This window comes from Aythya ferina, assembly GCF_964211825.1.
Source record: "Aythya ferina genome assembly, chromosome: 26".
In the NCBI taxonomy this organism is placed as follows: Eukaryota; Metazoa; Chordata; class Aves; order Anseriformes; family Anatidae; genus Aythya; species Aythya ferina.
In genome coordinates this window covers 1,395,498-1,421,085 of record NC_140324.1, presented here as the reverse complement: position 1 = coordinate 1,421,085, position 25,588 = coordinate 1,395,498, and the positions used below count along the sequence as shown (strand labels likewise).

Here is a 25,588-nt window from a genome sequence, read left to right as displayed (position 1 = left end):
TGCTCTGTGCATTGCTTGTGCAACACGTCCTTGGAGCATTGATGCCCTCCCTGTGCGCCCAGTGGCTGCATGGAAACCTCCCTTCCCCACGCCCCAGAAGCGTGGGCACATGCATGCAAGGAGCTGCAGTGTGCTTCCTGGTTCCTCCCCAAGTCCAACCTGTTCTACCTATTCACAGAAAAACAAAACAAAACAAAACAAAACAAAAAAACAGGCAGGTCTGGATTGCTCTAGCATGGAGCAAAGAGATGCACCCAGTGGGAGATGCAGCAGAGCCAGCAAAGTCAGGGAGGAGGGAGACAAGCTCCTCTTCCCTGGCACATCTCCTTTTGCAGCAGCAAAATCCAGCAGCTTCCCATTTCAGGGCTGAGCCTGCAAAGCTGGAGCAGGCAATGCTGCAGGTCGGCACCTGATTCCCCTGAAGGTCCGTAGCTAGCACCAGCCTTGCAGAAGTTCCCCACTCCTCTCCACCTGCCAGAGGGATGGGCCCACGCCAGCCCCCCCGCGGCACCCCTTACCTTGGAGCCTGCTTGGGCCACACAAGGACTTTGGCTGCAAACTGATTAAAGACCGACCTAACGAACTCAAAGAGAATTCTTTAAATGAAGCCTGCTGTGCCTTGGAGAACTCCTGCCATGTCTATTTATTTAAATTTAATGGAATTTTTGTGGTAAGCTAATTAAATATGAATTGATTATTTAAGAAGCAGTCAGAGCAGTTTAAGCACTGCTGACTTGATGATTTTAATGTTTTCTTTAGAAAAACGTTCCTAGTTATGTAGCTTTGTGCACGTACGGACATTTAAGGGGAAGAAGCGGGTGCAAAGAGCGAAGCTTGGAGCCATCCATGGTGGTTTCTGGCTGAGGCAGCCACTGCCACATGGGGAGTGGAGCGCGTCCTGTCCCCGCTGCACACCAGACTCCAGAAATGCCCACGGGCTTCAGCAAAAAGGCAGCGACCTGCCGAGAAACACGGGAGTCAAACGCCTCACCACAGAGCCTGGTGGGCAATGCCCAGCTGAGGCACGCATGGTGGCAGCCCCTGCCTGCCCCATGCTGGACACACTGGGGCCGTGGTGATGCCAGTTGTTTGCCCAAATCGCTGACAGCTCTGTGTCCCGATGGGGGAGTGGGACCCCGGGTGCCTTTGCAGGTGTCCCAGCCAGAGGAGAGCTCAGGTCGGGGTATGGGAACAGCGCCACGAAAGGAGCAGCCTCAGGAGCAGCTTCTCCTGGTTTCCTCTGGACCTTGTGCGTTTTTCTCCATTTTTTCACCCATTTTGTGAATGAAGCTTGCCTGCCCAGCACGAGTGGCCCTGCCACGAGTGCGCTGCACCAAGCAGGGGTGCACAAAGCGGCTCCACATCCAGCACCCCGAGACTCCCTGTTCGCCCGTCGGGATGCACTGGAGATGAACCGGCGGGGGTTCATCAGCAGCCAGGAGACGGACAGCAAAAGCCTCCTGCCACTGGGTGTTTCCTACCCTCTGGAAGCCTCGGGTGGCCCCAGCGAGGTCCCCTCTGCAGCATTTTGGCAGCCCAGCAGCTCTGTCGGAGCAGACATCGCCTGTCCCCTGACCCAGAGGACATTGGCAGCCCTGGCGCCCTCACCCATGCGCATTGTGAAGCCCCGTACAATGTCATCTGTGTGTGAAGCCTTGCACGGTGGCTTCCTGGTGCCATGCAGAGCTCACGCTGTCACCTACCTGCAGCCTCCAGCAGCCACACGGCACTCGGGCTGTGCCATCATGCCTGGTGTGCCAGCCTCACATGGCCACCTGAGTGCAGCGTGCCAGCCCTGCACGGCCACCCAGCCACACGCCTTCCCGTCAGTGTGACACGCTGGCCTTGCAGTGTCACCTCTGTGTGACGAGCGGACCTTGCACCCACACAGCTGTGCCTTGTACGGCCCCCCCTGCATTGCCACCACGGCCTGGCAGTGTCACGCCGTGCCAGCCTCGCACTGTCCCCCCGCAGTGTGCCACCGCGTGACAGCGCTTGCACTGTCACCCTGCGTGCCACTGCAGCTCCTCGGTGTCACCCCGTGCCAGCCTGGCACCGGAACCCCCCTTCCCTCCCCCAGTGCCACTGCAGCCCGGCTGTGCCGCCCCGTGCCAGCCTGGCACTGTCCCCAGGTGCCACCGCAGCCCGTGCCGTGCCGCCCCGCCACCGTGCCCCCCGTGCGTGTCCCCCGGTGCCCCCCTTTGCCCTGTCCCCCCCCCCCCGCTCGTGCACGCCGCGCGCACTCGCGAAGCCGGGAGGGGAGGGGAGGGGAGGGGGGCGAGCGGCGCGGGGGCGCGCACGGCGGGGCGGAGCGGGCGGGGGCGCGCGGCGGGGAGGGCAGCTGAGGACAGGGGGAGGGAGCGCGGCCGCCCCCGCCCCCGAGCCTGGCGCGTCGGTGGGGCCCGGCCCGGCCCGGCCCCGGCGCCTCATTGTGCTCCGCTTCACGCCGGCCCAAGATGGCGGCGGCGCCGGAGAGCCCCGCGAGCCGCCGCCGACAATAGAGGGAGGCGAGGGGAGCGGCGCCCCCCCCGCCCTCCTGCGCCCCCCCCCCCCCCTTTCCCCGGCCGCCGCCGCCGCCGCCGCCCCTCGCTCCCGCCCCCGGCCGGGCCCGGCCGCCACACCCCGGCCGGCCCCCCTAGCATGGTGCGGGGCCGCCGCCCGCTCCTCCGGCTGCCGACATGGGCGAGAGGCTGGAGCTGCGGCTCAAGTCGCCGGTGGGAGCCGAGCCCGCCGTCTACCCCTGGCCGCTGCCCGTCTACGTGAGTACGGCCCGGCCGCGCACCTGCCCGCGCCCTGTCAGCGCCCGCCGCCCCTCGCCCCTTTCCCCCGTTTCCCCCTGGGTCCCCCCCGGCCCGCGGCGGCCCCGGCCCGGCCCCGGCCCCCGGCTCGGGCGCAGCGCCCCGGGCGGCGGGCGAGGAGCGGCCCGGGGGCTGCCGCGGCTCCCCGGGCAGTCAAATTCCCCGTTTGTGCCTATAATTGGCTGCCCGCACTGCAGGGCGGGGAGGAGGAGGGCTGCTTAATGAAAACTTTTCGGCTTTTGCCCCAGCTCGGCTCGTGGAGGCGGGTAACAGCGGGAGCCGCTCCGAGCGGGGCCAAACTGCCGGGGTTCGGCGGTTTTGGTGGGGTCGGGGGGCCCGGGAGGAGCCCGGCGAGGGGCTTCGTGCCCGGCTTCCCTCACGCCAGCACCTGTCCTCGCAGCCCGGCTCCCGGTGCGGTTTGTCGGTTGATGGCAGCTGCGACCCACACGCTTTCAAATAAAATGTCACTCGGCCCCGCGTGGCTACGTGAGCGGCGCTCTGCCCAACTTGCCCGGCTCTTTCCTGCCCCTTCCGAGTCTCTTCCGAGATGCGTGACCTTGATAGCAATGTCCATGCCCGGTCTGAACACCTCACGAGAGGCGAAAGGCTGGGGATGGTGTTTTTCTTCTGTCCCTAGCGCTTGTGTCGATCCTTGAACAGTATTTCACCTCAAGCGTTTGTCTCGGCATTGGGGACGGTTTTGTAAAAGGAGAAACCCCTGTGCGTGTAGATAGCTCCTCTGCTTGGCCTGCGTGCTGTTGATTATTCCTTGTGTTTCAGGGCTTGCTCTTGTATGTGTGCTGCTTCGCAGGGAGAACATGCTGGGACGCAGAGGCTGGGGCAGTTGATGCCGCCGATACCGCTCGCCTGGCAATCGCAACATGCTTGTGTGTGAATGATTAGAAATGTATTGCTTGTGGCAGGGGAGATGGCTGTGCCTTCCTATCTGCCGCTGCCTTTCGGTGCTGTTGCTGTATCTGTGGTTTCCAAAACATCCTCCATGTATGCTGGCGTGCTATTTTCATCGGCTGCTCCCGGAGCTGGAGCCTCCAGCACACGCTGGTTAATGCAGCCTTTCCTGTTTGGGCAGCTCTGTCATTCGTGTGTGTGCGCGGGCGCGCGCTCTGCTTAAATTGTCAGAAACTGAAAGCATAATGCTGACCGGTTCGGTCTTCGTGCTGCCAAATATTAACTTGCGGTTCTAGGCTGTCTGATTGAAGTATAGGTTAAAGATTACATAGGTTAGGGATTAATCTGGAAGGAAGGAGCGGTTTTGTGTGTATTTGCAGAACTTGATACGTTTTTCTTAAAAACAAAAATCCTCCAACCCTGCTCCCCCCACCGTGTGAATTTTGGTGCTGTTTTCCGCATGGGAAACAAGGATTTAGTTAATTTAGGAAAACTTGAGCAGCAGGTTCTGAAGATGGCAGTGTGCATAGATTTGCTTTCCCAGTTAATCAGAAATGTGGTGGGCAGGGTGCTTATCCCCATGTGCTATCTGCGTATGTTAAGAAATGCCGCAAAACCCGAACATCCTGCCGTTAAACCGGCCTCTTGGCACTGCAGATTTTTCCACGGTAATTCAGAAGTGGATGGTTCATCTGGAGCCAATCAATGTTCTGTCCTGCAGTTTTGTTGAAAAGATCGTGCTGCATATTATGGGAGTGTACGCTTGTGTGCGTGGGTACGCATGCATACACACACGCACGCCGCTCACGGCTCTGGCCTTTGCGGCAGCAGATGAACTCTGGAGCTTTGGAAATAAATCCTGCTCTTTGTGCATGGCAGCGTTTGGCCTGCTAACATTGTACTCTGCTGAACTGCAGACTTTCTTTCCCTCGCTGGCTCAGCCTTCAGTTGGCAGCAGGGTATATGTACCGTTGTGGTTTTAGAGCTCGGCTCCGTTTGACGTAAGCAGAACATTTCTTAGTTTCACCACTCTTTCTGCTGCAGGCTTCCTAGGAAGCAAGGTGGGATACCTGGGGAGGAACAGAAATGCCTCCGGTTGTTCTGGTTAGCAGCTTTCTTGCTGCTTCCTGATGTGAGATGCGTTTCCCAAAGAGAGTTGGGGAAAAAGGGGAAGGGGAAGCTCGTGGCCCCCGCTGATTACTTGGGGTGAAGGCACAGGGGTGGCAGGGATCGTCCTCCCCGAGATCGGGTTTTGGGAGGTGGCTGAGACCTGCAGCCTGATGAGCACCGCGGTGTGATGTAACCCCCCCCATTAAGTCACTTGGCTATTTTTGTGTGCTTACCACGTCTGAAAGGAGCGGCGTTAGTATTGCTCTGTGTGCAGGGCTAAGGGTCCAGTCCCTTGTATCAATGGGTGCCTGGATTGATAAACGCCTGTTTATTTAAGGACTGCTGCTTATTTCGTGCCCATTAGGAAAAGTGGGATCTCTTCAGACTGCTGAGCTTGCACAATAGCTCAGCTGACAAACTGAGGCTTGTTGGGATGCTAAAAGAGCCGAGGAGGGTGATGTGAAACACGTATTTCCCTACAAGTCTAATTAGGGCCGTGGGAGGAGAGAGCACTGGCGTTGCAGATACAGCCTCCCACTGGCTTACATACAAAACTGAAAGTATGACTCTTTCCCCCGCCTTCTGCTTTTCTCAAAGGAAAGGCCATGGTTTCCTAATGAATACATGGTGAGCAGTTCTGTCCATAGCACACTGTGATGAGTAAGTTGAATAGTGCATGGTGAGTAATCTCTCCTTATGACTCACAAAATATTTTCTGATGTTGACCTCTGTTTTTATGAGTGCCCTGCTTAATCAGAGCTGAAGTGAGTTTATTCTTTTGTATGCGGTTTAACTCCTTGACTCCCACATACCTGCCCCATTTGTTGCTTGCTTTAGGTTGTCAAAGACCAGTGATACTGTGTTTAAAAACAAACAAAACAACAACAACAAAACCCAATGGTTTTGGTAGCATAAGAGGTACAGGCCTGGGTAAAGGAAGTTCCTTATTTGCCCAGCTGGGTGATTGAGTGGAATTAATGGATCTAGGTGGTCTTAAATAGGCTAATGCTGGCTGAGGGTGGCATTTGTAGGCAGCTTCGAGCATGGATATGCACAACGTGGTACTTGCTGCCTAGAGGTAGATCTGATGGATACAAGGGGTGAAATCCCCTTGTCATTCAAAGACTTGCAGATGGTTAGGTTTATTCCAGCGAACTATCCTTAAACTCATTCATTCTCCTGTATTTGTCTCTGATTTTTACTCTAGTTACATCCAAGCATTCCTTAGATTTGAATGGGGAGATTTCCCATACTGTGGTGGGCTCTGCCTGATCTGTGAGGAGTCTGCAGTTGTCATCTCCCCTGCACAAGCGGCCCTGCCCTAGAACTCAGCCTGTCGTGCATAGGGGAGAAAAAAAGGCGTGTTTTTAGAAAAAATCTGTCTCAGTGCCACAATCTGATCTGGCACAGTCCTGCTCATACTATCCATGGCACCAGCGAGGGGTTACTTGAATGTGGAGCTGAGCAACAGGAGGCTTGGGAGCTGCTGAAGCTGTTTTTTGTCACCCAAATTGTCGTTAAACTGCACCCTAACATGGCATACAGGTTTGTGGGTATGAGCAAGCGCTTGCACCGGTAAGAGGGCAGTGTCTTATTGATCTCCTCTTCTCCATGCTGGCGCTGGGCTGGTTTGTGGCATGGTGGGGCGCAGCTGGGTGACACGGGGGGAGTTGGTTCCCTGGTGGCACTGAGCCTTCGTCCTGATGGCTGCAGATGTCTTGTGCCCTGTCCTGCTAAAAAAAACAGCCTACAAATCCTTGTCTATCTTGGGAGTCATGTCTGCCTGTCTTGCCTGGATCTTTTCATCTCCAGGCCTTCCCATTGTTCCGCTGAATAGCGTTCCCCAAAAGCTAACCGCTCACCTCCCCGTGTGCTCGCAGGGGGCTGTGCTGTGGTGCCTGGGAGCCCCCCTGGTGGCCCAGGACCCCTCTGTATGCTGGAGTTGCACCCAGGGTGTCTCTGACTGCTTTGGTTCCCGTCTCCCAGCCTGGAAGTCCTGGGGCCTCGGCTCTGTCCCAGGAGGGGATGGTCCCACCTGTGCCACCATCAAAGGCTTTTGAGGGTGAGGTGCCTCCACTGTCAGCCCCTGAAGCTTGTGCCTTCACATCCGCAACTGTGAGGACAAGCCTGGCTTGAACAATTCATTGGTTAGTCTGCGTTCCTCCTCTTTGCTGCTGATTTTTGGCTGTAAAGGCACAAAAAATTACTGCTGGCTGCTTTGGTGTTGTCAGCCTCTGGCCGTGGGAGGGGCGTGTGTGTGCCCAGTGCTGTAGAGTAATGGGATACAAGCGTGGTGCTGATGGGTGGTGTTTGCACAGGTGGCAGGGCACATGGTGCTTTTCCTGTGTGGATTTTATCCTTGCTTTACCACCCTCCCCGCAGCCCCCCCACCTGGCTGGGGAGACAGCTGCTGTCATCCTGTCACCAAAGTGCTGTGCGTTAAAAGCCCAAGGGCAGCCTGTGACAATGGAAATCACTGCCCAGCTGGGAGCACACCTTTAAAATTAAAGATCAACCGTAGAGATGAACAACAAACCTTGTTTACAAATACTTGAATTTAATGTCTTCCTTCTTTTTTTTCCCCTCGTTGTGTCACTCAGCTTGAGTGGCAGTCGTTTTTCTGACAGCTGGCTTTGACTTCTCAGGAGCTGAAGCAGGCGTGGGAGAGGCTGAAGCCGGGAGTGGGAATGGTGCTTAGGCTGGGGGGACCACGGAAGGGTCCTGGGGGTCCACTGTCCCCAGCACTGTCCCCCTGTCACCAACCCTGTCCACAGCCCTATCCTCTTGCTGCTTCCCTGCCCAGTCCTGTACTCCATTGGGACGAGCTGATGGTGAGCAGTTTCCCTTTGCATCACTTGGTGCTGGAGGCAGGGGGGGCACAATGGGGCCATGTCTCGGCACGGTGCCAGGTCTCCGGTGCTGTGCGGGGTGGTGCTGTGAGCTGGAGGGCTGAAAATAGCTGGGCTGGAAAAAAAATATATTAAAAAAAAAAAAAAAAAGTTCCAGCGTTTTCCTGGCAGCCCCCTCCACCCTTGCTCCGTGCTGTGAGTCACGCTGCCTCTCGGCTGGGCTGGGGGCGGCCGTCGGGCTGCCTCTGCCCACGGAGCCTCCCCGCGCCCTGAGTAATCACCCAGAAATTCGGTGGCGGCGGCAGCAGGGGTTAGGGGATTTTCTCTGATTTCACAGATGCTGTTGATGCAGCTTGTTGGGAAGTGTTTGTGGGGATGACTCATTAATTAAAGAAACTTCTCTAGTGAAGAAAAGGTTTGAAAACTTTAGCAGACTTCCTATTTCTCAAACCCTCATGCCGTCCCCAGTCCTCAAAGAATTTGGAGTGGCGGGAGTGAGCGGTAGAAAGCTGGCAAATAGTTGACTCAGTCATTTCAAAAGCGCTTGGGTTTCTCAGCTACCCAGTGAATAAGCAGAAGCAAATGACAGAGCTGGCACGGCTATTTCATTTTTCGGTACTTTGCTCTTGAGAGCCCAGCAGCATGCCGCGAGGTGGCCTCGCTGATGGGAGGACCTCAGGCACGCGGGTGTTGCTGAACAGCAGCTGCCTTCTGGGCTCTGCCCCGCCAAGTGCAAGTTGCCAGGAGTGACGCCCGGTGCTCGTTTGGTTTTCCCTCTGGCTTTTGTTCAAGGCTCTGACCCGTTGGGTGCAATACAAAATCACAAGTTGGGTTGACAAATGCTTTTCTCCTAATGTTGCTGTATATAAAGTAAAAATCGTTCCCTTGCCTCTCATCCTGAAACCGTGGTACTCCTTATGTCTCATATAACTCAGTTATCTGAAAGGTAACTGTTGAAAGATGGAGTAGCTGTTCAGGGTGGTGCTTTTCTTTGCAGCAGATGAGTGAGGATTCATGTCCCTGTCTTGGCCAGGGCTCCAGCTCTGGCAATTCAAATTTATCTGCCTAAAACGCACCCATCAGTTATGGTCAGATGCGGTACTGAAAGCTTTCAGTGTGCCAAGGGAAATCCATGCCACCACATGCAACTCCAACTCTTGTCCTTCATGGCAGCCTAAATATATATGGAGATGATTATCCTTTCAAGCCTCAGCTATGTGAGTGAATTGTGTTTCTCTTGGGAGCTTAGGCAAAATATCTTACCTCTTGGTATGCAAGATTTATGGGAAATTTAATCACCCTTCTCCCCAGACATCCATATGTCTACTTTTGTACTCTTCTTTCTTTCTATTTTAGCTCTTTCTTACTGCCTCTCTCTCCTTTATTTTTGTGGCTGCTTTGAGTTAACCTTTGACTGGCTGATTAAAGTTTTTCACTGTAACGATCGAGACAAGGACCCCCCCTGCACCCAGTGTATTATCACGGATTGATAATCCAGAAGTATCTCAATGTCTTTAAAATACTGCTGCTTAATTTATTTTCTGCTTCTAACAGAAGGATCCACAGAAGCAAGAAAAGTTCATATTAGGTGTCTGAATGCATTAGGACCGTGATACATTTACTCTTGTAGTGATTATTAAAGATATGACAAAACTTCCTCTGAAGAGGGGATCAAGTAATAAAATTGAATGTGCGATGCTTGCCACGTGCTTCTATAGATACCACATTCAGTAGGTACTATTTTTAGAGCATAGGAAGAAGGTGAGTATGTTTTACAGCAGGAAATGATGGCTTCACAGATATGAACGGATCTATGAATGATGAAAAAGTTTCTGTGCTGAGTATTTTGGTTTGTTTATCTAACAAGTGAATGAGAGTTTCCGAAAAGTCTTCACTGAAAGATTTGCTTGGTGCCCTGTGAAAAATCTAAGGATTTTTATACTGAGGAGCTAAATGAAGTGTTGGAAAGTTTATCAGGAAAAAAAAAATCAAGAAAACCTTCAGAAAATTCTGAATAAGTTCGTGTATAAAGATAAAAGGAGAGGGGGCTAATACTGTTACTTTAATTGAAAACGTTTCAGATACTTTTGGTGTGAAGGGCAGCTCTCTGAGTTTTTGGCGTTACTATGTCATTTACTTTTTAAACCTCAAAAATGGTAGTAGCTACTTATAGAATCCAGAAGGATTTGGGCATTAAAACTAGTTTTTTCATTTCTTTTTTGCTGCAGCTGGCTTGCTGTGGTGGTGCAGGTGAGCCCTTCTGGCCTGCGGGTCCGCAGGCAGCCCCTGGAGCTGGGGGCTGGAGCCACCGCTTGTCGCGCTTGGTCTTTCTGGTTATGTGAAGAAACAGAAATCTGCAACAGAAGATGAAAATACTGCAAAATTGTGGGGTTTAAACTATTTACAAGTCTTTAAAATTGAAGCTTTAAAGAATCGTTGGCACTTGGAAATTCATGTGCTGTTCCAAATCTGTGCTGGGTGTAGCTTGTGTCATTGCTCCACAAGTTGAAGCTTACTGGGGAGAAACCGTAACTATTTGTATTCTTCTTTTGTACCTCCCAATACATCTTTAGGAACTCAGTGGGCTTCAGAAGGAGTGCAAGGCTTTATCGCTAACTTACATTGTAGTATTGAAGCCTGGTAAGTAGGGGTAGAATTCCCGAGCTGTCCCAGATTGGAATATCTTTATGGGATATGACGTGGTTGTTCAAGGCATCCTTGTCCTGCCAGTGGCCTGAAAGATGCTTCTTTTTGGCCTGCCACTTTTCCTTGCAGGAGACGGGGATCAGCAAAACATCACGTTGCTGGTCCAGCGAGGCTGTGCCCTGAGCTTCCTCCCAGCCTTGCCTGCCTCCACTGCAGAGGTTGAAAGTCAGCGGGATCGAGGAAGATGATAGCAGCTTTTCTGCTCTTCCTCCTTGCTCATCCAAGGAGGGGGATTGCCTTTGTCACGGCTTGGGGGTCTCCTTTGGTGCCTCAGTTGCCAGTCCTTCCAGGGGGGTACGTCAGAAGGGATGGTTGCTGGTGGGGAGAAGCAGGAAGGTCCCAAAGCCTTGATCCCTCTCTTGGGGCTTCTGTGCTATCTTAATTAAAGGTGATTAATGGGGAAAAAATGGGTAGGGAAGCTGTAGTTTTTAAAGATAGTATTCAAAACAGGGGAAGAGAGTCTGCTTGGAGCTGGAAAAGTTCAGGCACTTAATGCAGCTCTGGGGCTGGGTATTAATTTCTACCAGCAATAACTCTGCTTAGATTTTACGTGCAGGTTTAAGTTCCTGGCAGTGTGGATGTGTATGGCTGTTTTCCTTTCCGCTCCATCCACCTCTCCGGTTACTGCTGGATAGGATTGTTATTTCTTCATTAACGAGGGCTCTGGCCACAGGGAAGCTCAGCACTGGTGCTTCTGCGAGTTGCAGCAGCTGTTGCCAGCTCTGTCCGCTTGCTGTTGTGACCAGGCTGCCCTCGCCCTTACAGCGGTGTGTTTGCACGCTGCTGCGGTGAACTGGCCTGGTTGGAAGGGAGCTCAGCCAAAACACTAAAAAGGTTCATTTTCAGCTTTGCCCTTCCCTGACTTTGAGGCATGCATGTGCTGGCAGTGCTGCCCAAGAGCAGGAGCTGGCTTTTGGAGAGGTAATGGTGAGGTGCGTGGGCTTAAGGTGTTCGTGAAATGTTGGCGGGGCCTTCTTTGTTGTTGACTTGAGTGGAAGTCCAGCAGCCTGCTCTCTCCCAGAATAAGCAAACAGAGTCCTCTGCACGTACACGTGGTGCTGTTCTGCTGCTGGAGGAACTGAGGCTTCAGCATGCTCCCTCCAGCTGTCGTATTGTGGGAACAGTCTGACTGCAGTTACCAAAAGGGCAGCAGTCTGTGCCAGTGCAAGGTGCTGCTTTACCAAAATAGTTGCATTCCCTTGTGTGCTCCGATATAAATGTCTTGGAATTTTTAACTAATTTATATTCTTTCATAATAGAGCTGCTATTGGCAATGTCTGGCTTGTGACGCCTGAAGCCAGCGGGTCATCCTGGTGTAACAGTCCCACGTGGATGTTGCCACAGACGCTTCTGCAGAGCGATTGCATGTTAATGTATTTATACAGCCCCTCCTACACACTTTCACGGGAAGGATTCCCTCTTGCATTTGTGCAGTGTCCGTAGCAACAGTTGTAATTGCCATGTTGAAAGGCAAAACGGTTTTATTGTGGTTTAGGTAGCTGCAGTGAAAGTCAAGTGTGAGTGCCTGGTAGCATCCAGACCCACAGCTGTAAATACTGGTTCACTGGTACTCATGGTCTATAATGATTACCCAGATGAGTTTGGATTTTCTTATCTAATCCCTTTTTCCTTCATTAACTTGGTAGTTTCAGTATATACTGGAGCTTGGCCCTTAAGGAGGCCATAATGCACTCCATGGTTTCCGTGGTGTTTTCTGTTTAGTTTTGTTAGACAATAAACTTACTAACTGCTGAAGCTGCAGCAAACTTGGCTGCTCTCTTGCTGTGTGGGAGATGGGTTTCAAAATGCAGTTGTGGTTGCTCTTGCTTCCCTTGCTGCTTCTCTGAGGCTGGGAGGAGAACAGATGCAACCTGTTAGCAGCAGGAGGTATCTTTCTGTACATACTGATGTGCGTGTATTTTTGTGAATGTCCTTAAATTTCCTTGATATAAGGGAACAACAGTAATTGGATGCTTCAGAAAAGACTTCTGATCCTCATATCCCTTGGCAAGAAGATTTGTTCTTCAGATTTTGCTGTGGAAACTGGATGACAGTATCTTGCTTTGGGATAAAATCTGATAATATAAAAAAATAGTCTATGTATACAGCGTGGAATATTGCATTGACCATACTTTCCCTTTTCCTTACTCCAAGTTTAACTGGTGTTTTAGCATGAAGCAAGACCTAAAAATGCAAAGTGGTTCAAGGCACTGACTGGATTTCAGAGCTTGCTGTTCATAGCAGCTGGAAGCGCTTTGGTTTTGGCTTTTCACAGACCCTTGTAGTTGCTGTTGGCTGTGGATGTGCTGTGAACGTTGAAGCTGTGCTGGTGAGCCTCCGTAGAGGGCGTAAATAAAGGTAAGCCCTGGAGGAGAAGCACCTTCTGCTGAAGGCACGACGCTTTTGAGAGGGTGTCCAGGTGCCACGCAGAGCAGCACCACAGCAGCTCGCTTGGCCTTCCTCAGCCGTTGTTGGCACCTAAACCCATCCTCTGCAGATGGAGGGAACCCAGGGCCATTAGAGGCGCTTGTCCTGCTAGTCTTCTGCAAGATTGATTGGCTTTTCCTAATCTGTCTTTTTGATCTCTGCTAACCATCTTGTCTCCAGCTGTAACATCCTCTCCTTCAGATTTATGGACCACTGCTGCTACAGGCACCCAAGCTGTGTTTTAAACCCTGAGGCTAGTGAGACTGACCTCCCGCATCATGCAGGTTAAATAAGATTGTCTTCGGTGGTAGGTCAGAATTCGGTGATCCAAGTGACTTCTGCTGAAAACATGAGCGGATTCAGCATTTGGTAACTGGCAGTCAGTGTGATGTGGTTGAAGTGTGGGAAGTAGGACAGGATCTAATCATTAAAAAGTACACAAATCTTGCTCTTAATGCATTTTTAACTCCTTGTGTCAGATTTTGGTGTTTGAGTCATTTGGATTCATCTGGTGGGCAGTGAAGAGCTCACAGGAGATCTCTTTCCCCTGCTTTGTGAATGCTTGACCACAACTTGCTTGCACGCTTCTGAAGAGCTACTTTGGCCACCCAGCCTGTTTTAGGAGGAGGAAGTGTGGTCTAGTGAGTCAGACACTGAACCAGTTCTGCAAAGGTGAGAATTGCTTTTGCTGCAGGACAGTTCAGTCTTGGGCAGTCACTATGCACAGAATGTTCCTATCTGTGAAACGCAGATAAGGAATCTTCAAACCCTTTGTATGGTGCTTGGAGATCTACTGATAGAAAGGCACAGGCTTTTTTTTTTTTTTTTTTCTTCTAATTTCCCCAACGCCACACCCAGGATTTCAAACCATTTGTTCTCCCAGGTTTGGGCTGTTTGCCTTTAGTGTGCAGTGCTGTGTAGGCTGATCAGATCTCGCTAGGCTCACGTTTCACATGTGGGGAAAATGAAGTGCAGAGTAACAGTGCTTACCCACCAGGCCCCACAGGATAAGCATAGTTTCATATGCAGGACCTAAATATAGAAAAATGTGAATTTGGAAGGGCACTAGGATATTGTTCCTTGCTTCAGGCAATGTCAGCTGTCTGATGTAATTGAACACGTTCTGTGTGTTTGAGAAATAAATGTGTAGTCTTTAAATCTGTTGCTTTAGGTTAGGGATTCGGGTTAGAGCTGGAGGAGTTGCACTGTGAGATAACCAGTCCTCTACAAATGCACCTGAGAGACTAGGTTACAGAATTACATCAAAATAATGTCTGAGATCTCCTAAGGGATGAAGTTTACTTGAAAAATAATGTGACCAAAACAGCCACACCTTGTGCAAGAGTGGGTAGTGCTTTGTGTTCCTTGTGACCTTCCTTCATAGCAGTGAGCTTGCGTTCTGGCAAAAATAAATGGTTATTTTCACTCCTGCTTGCTCTCGTGGTGTTTAGCAAAAACTACTTTTTTTATGAAAAAGTTGGTGCTTCGCAGAACAAAGTTATCTATAACTGAAATGTGTCTGCCACTGCTCGTATGATGCGTAGTGTGATTGTTCTCTTTGTAGATGTTACATTAATAGTTGTGATAATTACTGAAAACTTAAAAGCTGTAGTCATACTGATGAGGTTTTTTAACTAGGGTTAAAAGTGTGTGATTATAGAAAATAGTGGTTACATGAAAATACTACTTGTCAAGAGCTTTTGGACACTCCTATTTGTTCTTTTAAAAACACCTGCAGTGCTTCTCATCTGCAAGATAGAAAATGTCTTTAGTAGCAAGAGGGCTGGCTGACTTCTGCATTGAAGCCTGCAGAAGCTTTCCTATATATATTTTTTTTTTTTTCCTGTGATCAAGAGAGCTGAGCCTAAGCTACAGGAAAGAGTCCTCACTAGGAAAAATCAGGATGGGTAACTCTTAGGGAAGAGGTAAACAGAAAGATCAAGCTCTTCAATAATAACACTAGTAATAAATATATATAATTAAAAAATTGCTCCATGGCCTTATCTCTGTGTGCCAAAGGGCAGACTGGCTCGTGCAGGAGCAGGAACGTGTGCTGGCAGGGCATCTGGACACTGATGTGCTCCAAGTCACAGTAGTGGATGTGGTTCTGGCCTTGGCCCTCAGACTCCTGACGTTAGAGTTGTAGGAACGTGGATGGGGAAATCTGGCCCAGTTGTGCTCCCTGAAACTTTCCTCTGCCATTTTCCATACAAAACTGTGTTCTTGCAAGTGATTTTTGAAAAAGCGTCTGCTTTCTTTCCATCATTTTTCCTGTGAAATGTCTTGGCAAAAACTTGAATTTTATCTGGGAGATCATATTTCAGTTTTAGATCAAACGTTTAACTTGAAGACAAGAACCCTGTATTATAAATTTCAGTTAGAGAGAGTTGGCTGTAATAACTACCAGTGTGTGTTTGTTTTTGTTTTTCACTTGTTATGAGTAGCTTTGAGTATTCTCAGTTCCTGTAGTCTGCAACTTTTTTAATGTGCCCAGGCCACATTAAAGTGTGGAATTCTTCTGTCGTGAAACAGCTTCTGCTCGCGTGGCCCAGGAGGTTCTGGGGGCCTCTCGATCTGCACGAGGAGGCTGGCGGAGGGCTTGGGGCCGAGGCGCAGGATGACCAGGCCTCCTCTTGGCCTCAGCACCAAGGCATCCTCCTGTGACCGCCCACAGAGCAGGTAGGCTTGTTTCTTGAGGCTCGTCCAGAAGGCTTCTGCACAGTGTTTTCTGTGATTGATGGCCGGTCTGTCTGTAGGAGGCTCTTTACCAGCAAGTTTCGCTGACAAAGCATTGGGAGAGCAGATAGGGTGTGAGGCTGTGCTCTCACAGGCAATGTTGTACGGTTGTGGGCTACTGCTGCCTGAAAAAGGAAGGGGATTGAAAAAATTGAATTGGTGTCCGAGTTGCGCAGGCTTCTGTCCGCCTCCAAATGTGTGGTGTTGGCTGCTGGCCACCGCCTGTCCCGCCTGGTGCCGGCTTCATGGTCCTCCCAATGTGGTTGTGGAAAGAGCAGCTTAAAACTGCTGCACCAATCACAGTTGTGTGTCCAGCCAAAAGCAGCCCATCTGCTTGTAAGGGGCTAGACAGCTGCCAGTGCTGAACCCAGGGAGGCTGCAGCTTTGCTTTGGTGAGTTTTCCATTCAGAAGCTCCATGAGCTGCTGAAGGCTCTGTCAGTGTCACGAACGCAGCTGGGATGAGTGGGGCTGGCTAACGTCTGTTCTTGTTAAATTTTACAACTGTAGCATTGAAACAGAGCTACAAGTGGTCCCTAAAGAAAGGGAAGCTGATTGGTATTTCCTTTAGATCTATTTTTTTCCCTCCTTTGCTCCTCTCTTTTCCATGGCCTTTTATGCTTTGAAGAAACGCTAGATCATCTTTGATTTCATTTGCAAGACTTGCAAGAGACCTTAGGAGCTTGTCTACCTGTACAAAGCATATTGGAGAGAACAGTAAACGTGGTGAGTGTTGCAACACAAGAAGTTTAGCTGCAGTAAACGTGGAGCTTTTTTGAACTTGGTTGCTGCTAGATAAAGAGACAAACCGAGCTCTGAAAGGCCCCTTCTGGCAGGAGTTTCCACATGGAGGCATGGGGTTGCATGAATAAAACCACTTGCTTGAATTGGGTGGTCTGTAGCTGTCGACACGCATTGTGGTATTTATATATTTTTCACTTTTAACCCAAGACAAAGGAATCTGTTAAATAAGCAGTTTTGGATATTTGTAGGGGCATTGTCATGAAGACCTATAGGACAAAGGGTTTCTAATTGTGCTCTGCTAGCACTGAAAGTGTGAAGAATGTAACTTCTTCAGAGAAAAAGGTTATGCCCCTCTAAGTGTGAATTCACTTTTCCGGTATAATGTGCTTATGTTGATAAACCGTATTCTTACTATCCAGGAACACAGCTTACTGGAAGAGCTAGATCAGCCCAGGGGGTTTACAGCATGATAATTCTGCGTGTAGTGAAAGGTGAAAATTTACAGGGGATGTTTATGGATGAGCTGGCTGTCTTGGGTTATTTTCGTACTTCGCAGATAACAAATAAAAACACAGGCGAGCCCTCCTCCTGTGTATGCCTTTTCTTCTTCGTGCCTTTTCTTTCTTCATGTGCAATGAGAGTCGGGAGCGGATTCTTGTTCAACCTCCCTGTTTCCTAAGCCAAGGCTTGCCAGTAGAATTATTTCCTGATGCTCCAAGCTGGTTCCTTGTTTATTGGTGCCGCTGGTTTGGGCTAAATGTCCTGACTGCTCTTATATTGGCAGCCTCTCCTTTCTGATAGCGCAACAGGAGCATTTCATTTTTCTCATGTGACCCCTTGATGAATGGAGTTAATTTTTGCTGTTCTGAAAATCAAAGCTTTTCCTTGTAAAATATTACTTTGTACCTTCACCATAACACACTTAAGAAATGCTTGCCTTGATTTCTGCCCCTCTCAGTCATGAGATTCTTTTTATCTGGATATTTATAGGGATGTGTGTGAGTTTCTGGAAAGAGAACTCTTCCAGGTCTGATTGGTCCTGAGCATATGAACTGGTTACATAAGGGGGAATTCTGTTCCCTCATGCCTATGTGAAAGCTGCAATGCTGATGGGAAAAGCTTCTATGTGACTTACAGCATGTGACTTGAAGAAGTAGAAATAATCCCCAGCCTTCAGGTCATCTGTCCATTAGTGTTTCTCTTCTTCCACTGCCTCCCTCCCCTGCCTCAGTCCTTTGCTTTGTGTTACCTGGCCCTGCACTTTGCTATAGCATTTCCCATGGTAATTCTATAGAAATTACACTTCTGCAGCAGAAGATGAGGGACAAGGGATTTATTTGAGAGCGCTAGCCTATATGTTTTTAACTCTGAAATGTCCTTAGATACTGGGCTCCTAATTAAAAGATCAAAGCCACTTTAAGAAACAAATGTCTAAATGTAACCCAAACTGTGCAGATGGACTCTGCTAACCACGTCTTCACATGATGGATACAACAATATATATAGGAACACCTGTAACTTCCCCCAAATAGACTTTTTTTTTTTGTAGCATGGTGCATATAGATGCAGCTACAAGGGCTTTATGGGTGTGTGCTTGGAATGGCTTGTTAAACGCGCTTGTGCTCCTGAGTAAACTCCCAAATTAATATCAACAAACATCTGTGCCTCACAGTCTAGTGTATACTTGTAGTGCGCAAGTTTTAATGTGTTGTGTGGGTGGTTTTTGTTTTTCAGTTGATAAAGAGGTCTGTGTGTTCAGGTCTCTCTTCTTCGTGCTGTGAGATTTTTACACTGATACCGCTCCTACTGCTCATTTGATGCTTTATTTTAGAAAGCCATTCTCTTTGCATTCATCTGACTGTCCGTCTGGAGATGTGAGGGTGTACCAGCTACTAGGTCGATGAAATCAGCTGTTCGTTGTGCAGCTTGCAGTCATGTACCTTCTGCATAACAATAAAATTGTCAATGGTATCGGATACGCAGTTCCTGATTTCAGGCAATGACAAAGAAAGAAGTAGAATGATAGATCCTTCATATTAAGTGTATGCTAGTTCATAGAGGCTTGAAAAAAATATTTCCTTAAGCCTTATTTTTTTCTTAGAGGTCTAATTTTGATTAGTTTAATGGTGTGGGTGTCAATCAAAGACTCCTTCCTTGGTACACATGTCTTCTGTGTACTGAAAAAGACTGATTCCTGTAATCTTCTGAAGAACAGCACATTTAATGTCTTTTTAAAAACATCTGTTTTTCCTCTTATTTCAGGACAAACACCATGATGCTGCTCATGAAATTATTGAGACAATTCGGTAAGTGTTCAATGCAGACATTGCTGGAACCCTTTCTTGTGTGTTTCTGTGTCTTGGTGGATGGACATCTTGGGATATGAAGGAGGGCAGCAGTCAGAACTACATCTTAGCTTTAAATTATTTTCTGAGCTGAATTGATGTTTCTGCAACAAAAATCTCTAGCTTTTTCCTGTCAAACTTTAACTTTGTTTTAACTTGCTAAGTTCCATTTTCTTTTGAACAGGATTAAAAATAAATAGTGATACTTAACGTTTGGTGCTGCTTATAGCAAAGGTTGCAATGCTTTGAGGCAACTCTGCTTCGGTAACCAGTGAAGGCAGTTTGTGTTCAACCTTTAGACGAGAAAAGTTAAAACAAACAAAAAAACATTTTTGGCATGTGTTGAAAGTTGTGGTCCTGTTGAAGAATCAACAGCACATCCTTTTCCTCACCCTCTCCCTTTTCTCCTTGTTGTTGTAATGGTGCAGCATCCCTTTGGGATTGATGTCCCTGTTAGCATTCCTCTTGACTGCTGGTAGAGTTGGACCAATATTGGGGAAAAATGGGAGGCTAAAGGTGAAAGTCAAACACACATTGTAAGAAGTCTGAGTGTTTCCAAACAGTGTTAGGGTCAATACAACCTGTGGCTATGATATGGCTTGCTGTTGTTTCAGCAGGATTAGGAAGTGACTTGCTGTAAAGCTACCTTTTTGATGCTGACACAAACACCCCAAACATCTGAGGTCAGTATTAGACTTCAGATTGTTTAAAAACTGCTTGCGTTAACTGTTTTAGAGCTTCACTGTACAGACTATCTGGGTTGGAGGGCTGTTTCCTGCAGTAGGTTCTCATGGCTGGATAGTGCAGGTAGAGACAATGCAAAGAGCAGCGCCTCTGAGCCACCTGAGCTTGGAATCTGCTCAGTCCCAGATGGCCCAGGAAGCTGCTCCCAGCATGAGTGGGAGAGCTAAGTAGCAGTGTTGATAATACCACTTACATAGATGAAATCAAAATATTTTACCATGGGCTGTGGTAGGAGGGAATGTGTAGTGGCTATGCTGGAGGCTAGAGCTGAGACTTTGTTATTTTTAAAAGAAATCTTTTTCTGACTGTAAAAGCTTGGCATGAGATGCCCTGCCACTGCTACTCCCAGTTCACTTGTGCTGGTGCTGAGAAGCTGCTGCTGAAAATGGTTACCAATCATCTGTGCTGGTGTTTTCAGTGCTATGCTACCTGAAAGCAAGAGGAAAGTTGCATTAGAAAGCAGTTTGGTCAAAGAAATGTTTCACAACTTTGTTTCAAACCTGATTGCAGTGAAAGCAGGCTTTCATACTGCCTTTGTCTGCCTTGTGCAAAGTAACCACAATGTGGTTATGTAAGTCTGATGTAGAAGAACGTCAAGAAGTATTTCTGTCTTCAAGATATAGAGGTAAGCAGCTGTTGGCTGCCCATTTGCCTAATTTAAGAGGAAAAAACCCACAAAGATTAAAGTTATAAAATGTTCAGGGGGATAAGGTATTCACCAGAAGAGAGTCAGCCACGGTTGTGAAACTTTTATTTTTAATTGCATATACCTATTTATATAATAAGAGTGAATCAGCCAGAAGGAACCAGACCTCTTCGATCTCTTGTCATTTTTCACCACTTCAAAATTGAACCATGCATCAAGGTACATAAAGAAGAAACTGCCACTCCTGTTGGAATTCATCCTGTGCCTTTCTCGGAGGTTTCTTGATGGTGATGATAGTGCTTTCCTGTTTTGGTGTTTTTGGAAGAAAGTGTGCCCAAAGCCTATGTGGCTTTGAAGTTGTCTTTGAAAAGAATTAATCTTACTATTTTTCAAGAGTGAAGATCTCCTGTGAGATACCATTGTCAGATGCCCTGTAAGAGGGTGCAAGCTTTCCATTACCAATGACAACAACATATGGAGCTTTAATTCAGCATGAAAAAGGGGTCTTTTATTAAAATTGCTCTTGAAAATCTGTTTCAGGTTGGGTCATCTGAAGTGTAAAAGCAGATTAGAGCGCTACACAGAGGAGAATATCCTTGCAATGAATGGCTGGCAGTGTTGTTCTGGGGTGCTGTAGGAAATGTCTTATCCACATTCAGCTTTGTCAAGCTTGTTATAGTATCCGTTTTGTTAAAAATCCTTTCAAAATCCTGCACTTCTGCATTACATTTTATGTTAGATTAGCATCATATATGGCTTTGAATATTTTTAGATAAATTGAATATGTTTATCACCTGATTTTGAAGCCATTTCAATAGCTTCATACTACTGCCAACGTCTATGGGCACCTTACTGTTTATTAAACACAAAGATGAACTATTGCAGCTTTCCAATTAGCATTTTGTGATTTCTGCCTTACTCCTGGTAATATTGTGAGCTTTCATGTCTGCTGCAACATTCTCTTGTAATACATAGCAATGCCTGTTTAGAATTGAGACAGACTGCCTTGCTATAAGTAATTGTATATGTTGTTTTTATTCTATTTCTTTTCTTCCAGGTGGGTCTGTGAAGAAATCCCAGATCTCAAGCTTGCTATGGAAAACTATGTTTTAATTGACTATGACACAAAAAGGTGAGAGGAATACTTTTTCCCACCAGGAGGACAGGCCAGCACGGTTCATAGTGAATCAGTTTGTAACTAGTTATTCTTAGACACTACGAACCAAAGTTTTCTTTTAGAACTGGCTTCAGATTCTGCAGAGTTATTTTTGGTAGGAAATGTGTAACAGAAATATTGGCAAAGGCTGTTGGATTAAGGACATAATTGGAAACTCCACACAGCAGAAAGTTGAGCTCTGGTGTGTACGTTGGAATTACTCACTCTGAAACAATGATCGGTATCTGTGCGGTTGGACTGCATCCAGCGTTAGGAATCTGAATGGCACTGAGGTTTTTACTTTTGTAGTAACTAAGAATTCCTGTTTAGAAAGTTGCATGCCAGAACTGTCTGTCAGCACTGTGTCCTTCGCCTGCCATGCCTGTGGGAGGTTAACCTTCCCGTTCCTCCTTTGCTTAGCACGCAGTGCAAGTAGGACGCTGTTTGGGTGGAGGGATAAATTAAAAGGCAAAGAATTCATACTGCTCTTTTAGGCAGCTAGAAGTAATTTTAGGATGGTTGTGGCTGCATGTGAAGGCCTATTCCACACACAGCTGGAAATGAATGTATAGTACGTGGCATTCACCTTGAGGCTGGGAGAGGCAGACCCTGGCCCTGCGTTGTCTCTGGAGAAGTCTGAGGTTCTGTGCAGTGACTTTTTTGTTCTGAGACTGGACAAAAAGATGACCCTCAAGCTGTAGCTTGCAAAAACATCTTTAATTGCTGTCATGGGAAAGACTGAATATGTTCAAGTCCACAGCATGGCTAAACTTAGAATGAGAATTGCAGGTGAAAATCCATCCTTTTCTAAGTTATCACTGGCTATTGTCCTGAGCCCCATGCAGGTACTTTTATCACAATCTGCTTAAGGTATTGTTTCCTTCTCTCGGCATTTCATTTCAACTCTTTCACTGCAAGATGTTTTAGTCCCTCTCTTCTTCCTGGTGAATTCAGAAGGAGAAATCAGGATCCAGCATCCCTTGTCATTAAATGCATTATTTATGCACAGAGACTGCAGTGCTGTAACTTAAAATCATAGAATCACGGAATCATTGAGGTTGGAGAACACCTCTTAAGATCGTCCAGTCCAACCCTTAACCTAGTACTGCCAAGTCCACCACTAAACCACGCTGCTAAGTTCTACATCTCCATGTTTCTTGAAGACCTCCGGGGATGGTGGCTCAACCACTTCCCTGGGCAGCCTGTTCCAGTGCTGCACAACCCTTTCAGTAAAGACATTTCCCCTAATATCCAACCTAAGCCTTCCTTGGCGCAACTTGAGGCCATTTCTCCTTGTCTTATCATTTGGTGCTTGGGAGAAGAGCCCAATCCACACTTTGCTAACTTCTGTGATTCTGGTGGCCTGGCTGGGCATGTCTAACTGGGTGGTGTCTGTGTTGCCAGCAGTGATACCGAATAAAAGAAACAACCCATCTATTCCCACAAGTCACACCTCGCTTATCTTTCTGCAACTTTTCAAGGAAGTCATAAACTTGTAATTTCAGTAATGATTTTAATTTATTTTGTTTTCTTGAAAAAATTGTCAGGAAAAATTACTTTTAGCAGATGGACTGACAAATGGATGTGAACAGAAAGTGGTGGATGATAGGAATGCATGTACCGTGTGGACAAACTCATTTCATACTCCTGCCTTGCCTTAAGACTGAATTAAAGGTGTGCAGCTGAAAGGTTGAAGTGGAAGTCAGCAGTGCTCCTCAGTGGGGTGCCTTAGTCAGTGCAGCAATAACATGGGGCTCATGAGAGGCTGAAGGGCCACCTTCTTTTCCTGTCCCCTGGTTTTCCCTCTTCTTGATTTGGGGATGGCCGTGATTTAAATATCTTGCACTGTAACTCCTTGTATTTTTTCCCCTGTTGCTTTGTGGGATCTGCTTATGTAATGGCTGATGTTCCTAGCAATATCTTTTTTTCCCTGAAATGATTTTTTTAATCCTCTCAGCTTCTGTTATTAATGCATCTGGCTGAACCGACTGTAATCCTGACCAACCCACAAAGCAATCACTGTGCTTTTCTGATGGGTGTGCTGGTTCTGTCTGTTTTCAGGCACAAAGTTAGTTTCTGCTTGCCCCAGGACTGATTATCATGGAGAGCTGGTGGAGCAAAGGAGAACAATTTACAAATGTCTTACATTTCTGTGCATCTGAGGACATGAAAAGAAAGTAATGGACTATGAGATTAGAAAACTTTCTGATAAATCATAGTTTAAGTTAAATTATTTTCCTGTTCACTAAGGGAACTAATATTATATTAATGTTCAGTTTCCAAAATTTAAGTGCCTTTTTTCTTCCACTACACAAATAGGTTGTATTCTATTGCAGAACTTGTTGCTTATACATGTGTATCATGTACTGCTGGTCAACTGGGATTTTTTTTGAAGGAAACTGTGCAATGACCTAAAGCTGTGTAAGTAATTATATGCACTGCAAGAAACAAACCATAAATAGCCACCTACTTAGTTTCTATAAAGACAGAAAGGCTAAAGGTTGTACCTTCAAACCTGCCTTTTAAAGTTCCCTATCTAACTGACCCCACATTCTTTCTCCCCTGTAGCTTTGAAAGCATGCAGAGGCTTTGTGACAAGTACAACCGAGCCATTGACAGCATTCATCAGTTGGTATGTATTTACCTTTGTTATGTCACGATGTTTATCGTGCTGGTTTGAATTCACATGCAGTAAATATCTGAAAGTTGTGACCAATTTAGGGCCAGATCATGTCTCAGTCTATTTGCATCACTGGTACTTCATTACTTCCATTTTCTGGGGGGAGTTAATAAATCTTACATTAAACCTTGCTTTCTTGATCACAATAGGGCAGTCAAAGAGCTAGTATTGGAAGGCATTTCTTACTGGAAGAAAAAGCATAGTAACATTTTCCCCCAAACTGTAGATTTGTAAACCATCATGTTTTGTGCACACATTTAGCTCCATTGTTTTGGCACTTTGAAATAGCTGAGTTACCTTTGGTGGTGGGGTGTGTGGGGGGAAGGTTTCTGTGTATTTAGCTTGTAAATGTTTCACAAGGATTTATCATATAGATTTACTTTTGCTTGTGGAAATCTGTGGCTTATGGGTACTTAAGTAATCCATATGAACCCTCCTGTGTATTGTGGCAGTGATCCATGGCTTAGGAATTTCCTTGCTTACCATTCAGTTCAGCTGCTCTGTTCTTCAGGATCACTCCGATGGGGAAAACTAGAATGTATTCTGTGTTCAGACAAATTTAACAAGGTGTTTTTTTTTTCCCTATTCCTTTAAAAGGCTGAATTGGAGGAAGTAAAACATGAGTAATGAGTTAATGTTAGTATTTTATTTAATTTTGAAAATAAGGCTGTTTTTTTCCCTCTCAAATGTGTTTGTATGAATTACTTGAAAAATACAAGGCAGTAAGACTTTTTCTGCCAGGTGTTCCTTCACTTTATGGGCATTCAGCTCCCTAAAAACTTCTCGTTTGGATTTAGGCTTCTTTGTTCATATGTTGTTTAATTGTTAAAAATTAATTTTCTTCTTTCCATCTGAATTTCAAATACAGGAATATATAGGCAGGATTCTGGAGTTGTCCTTTTTGTTTATTTTCCCTTATCAAAATGAAAGGTAAACATTTTTTAAACTAAAAACTTTGTTTAGGAGGGAGTGTTCTCTTTTTGAAGAAAAAAGAAAGCTTGATTGCCATCTCTTTCCTGCCACTCCCTGTTTGTGTACATATGATCCCTCCCATCCTACAATTCCTGATAAAAAACAAAACTGCTCTTACGTTGACAGTACAGTTAACATCAGCGACTGTACTATTCAGTGGTGATCAGTAAATAAAAAAGGGGTGAACAAACTTGCACTCCTACTCCATATATGCTCAGAATTAAGCTTTCCATTGTCTGTTGATTTTTACATCCCTTCAATTTTCTTTTTACCACATATTTCTATCAGGCATATTTTAAATTACCTGTTAGTTGAGGTGAGACAACCAATCGCGATTGTGTATTTTTTTAGTGTCATTCACTGTTTTTGTATTTACAGAGCATCTTGGACCAAGTGAGAGAGGGGATGGGAGGGAATTTCTCTCATTTCTGTGTTACACAAACGCAGCCTTGTTCTGGTAATGTTCTGTTGTCCTCACGTTGGGTTCATGTCTTCTTGCTTTCTATGTGTAGTGGAAGGGAACCACCCAACCGATGAAGCTGAACACACGTCCCTCCAACGGACTCCTCCGTCACATCCTGCAGCAAGTGTATAACCACTCGGTGACTGATCCTGAGAAACTCAACAACTATGAGCCCTTTTCCCCAGAGGTTTATGGAGAAACTTCCTTTGACTTAGTGGCCCAAATGATAGATGAAATTAAAATGACTGAGGATGATTTGTTTGTTGACCTGGGCAGTGGTGAGTGACCAATAACTTAAGTTTTTT

General features: G+C 47.1%; 1 protein-coding gene across 8 annotated transcripts in view; it reads left to right on the top strand.

The window, feature by feature from the left end:
* Positions 1-2,418: 2,418 nt before the first annotated feature.
* Positions 2,419-25,588, top strand: part of DOT1L (DOT1 like histone lysine methyltransferase) — a 75,733-nt gene continuing 52,563 nt past the window's right edge. For 2 of the 8 annotated variants that reach the window (XM_084498527.1, XM_084498526.1), the window contains exons 1-5: positions 2,421-2,759; positions 18,540-18,583; positions 21,070-21,144; positions 23,737-23,800; positions 25,333-25,561. In XM_084498527.1, the coding sequence (XP_084354653.1) occupies positions 2,679-2,759; positions 18,540-18,583; positions 21,070-21,144; positions 23,737-23,800; positions 25,333-25,561 (493 nt within the window). In that variant the 5' untranslated portion in view covers positions 2,421-2,678. Of the gene's footprint in view, positions 2,760-18,539; positions 18,584-21,069; positions 21,145-23,736; positions 23,801-25,332; positions 25,562-25,588 lie in introns of all 8 variants that reach the window. The other 6 variants (XR_014685940.1, XM_084498531.1, XM_084498528.1 and 3 more) reach the window with 5 other exon arrangements.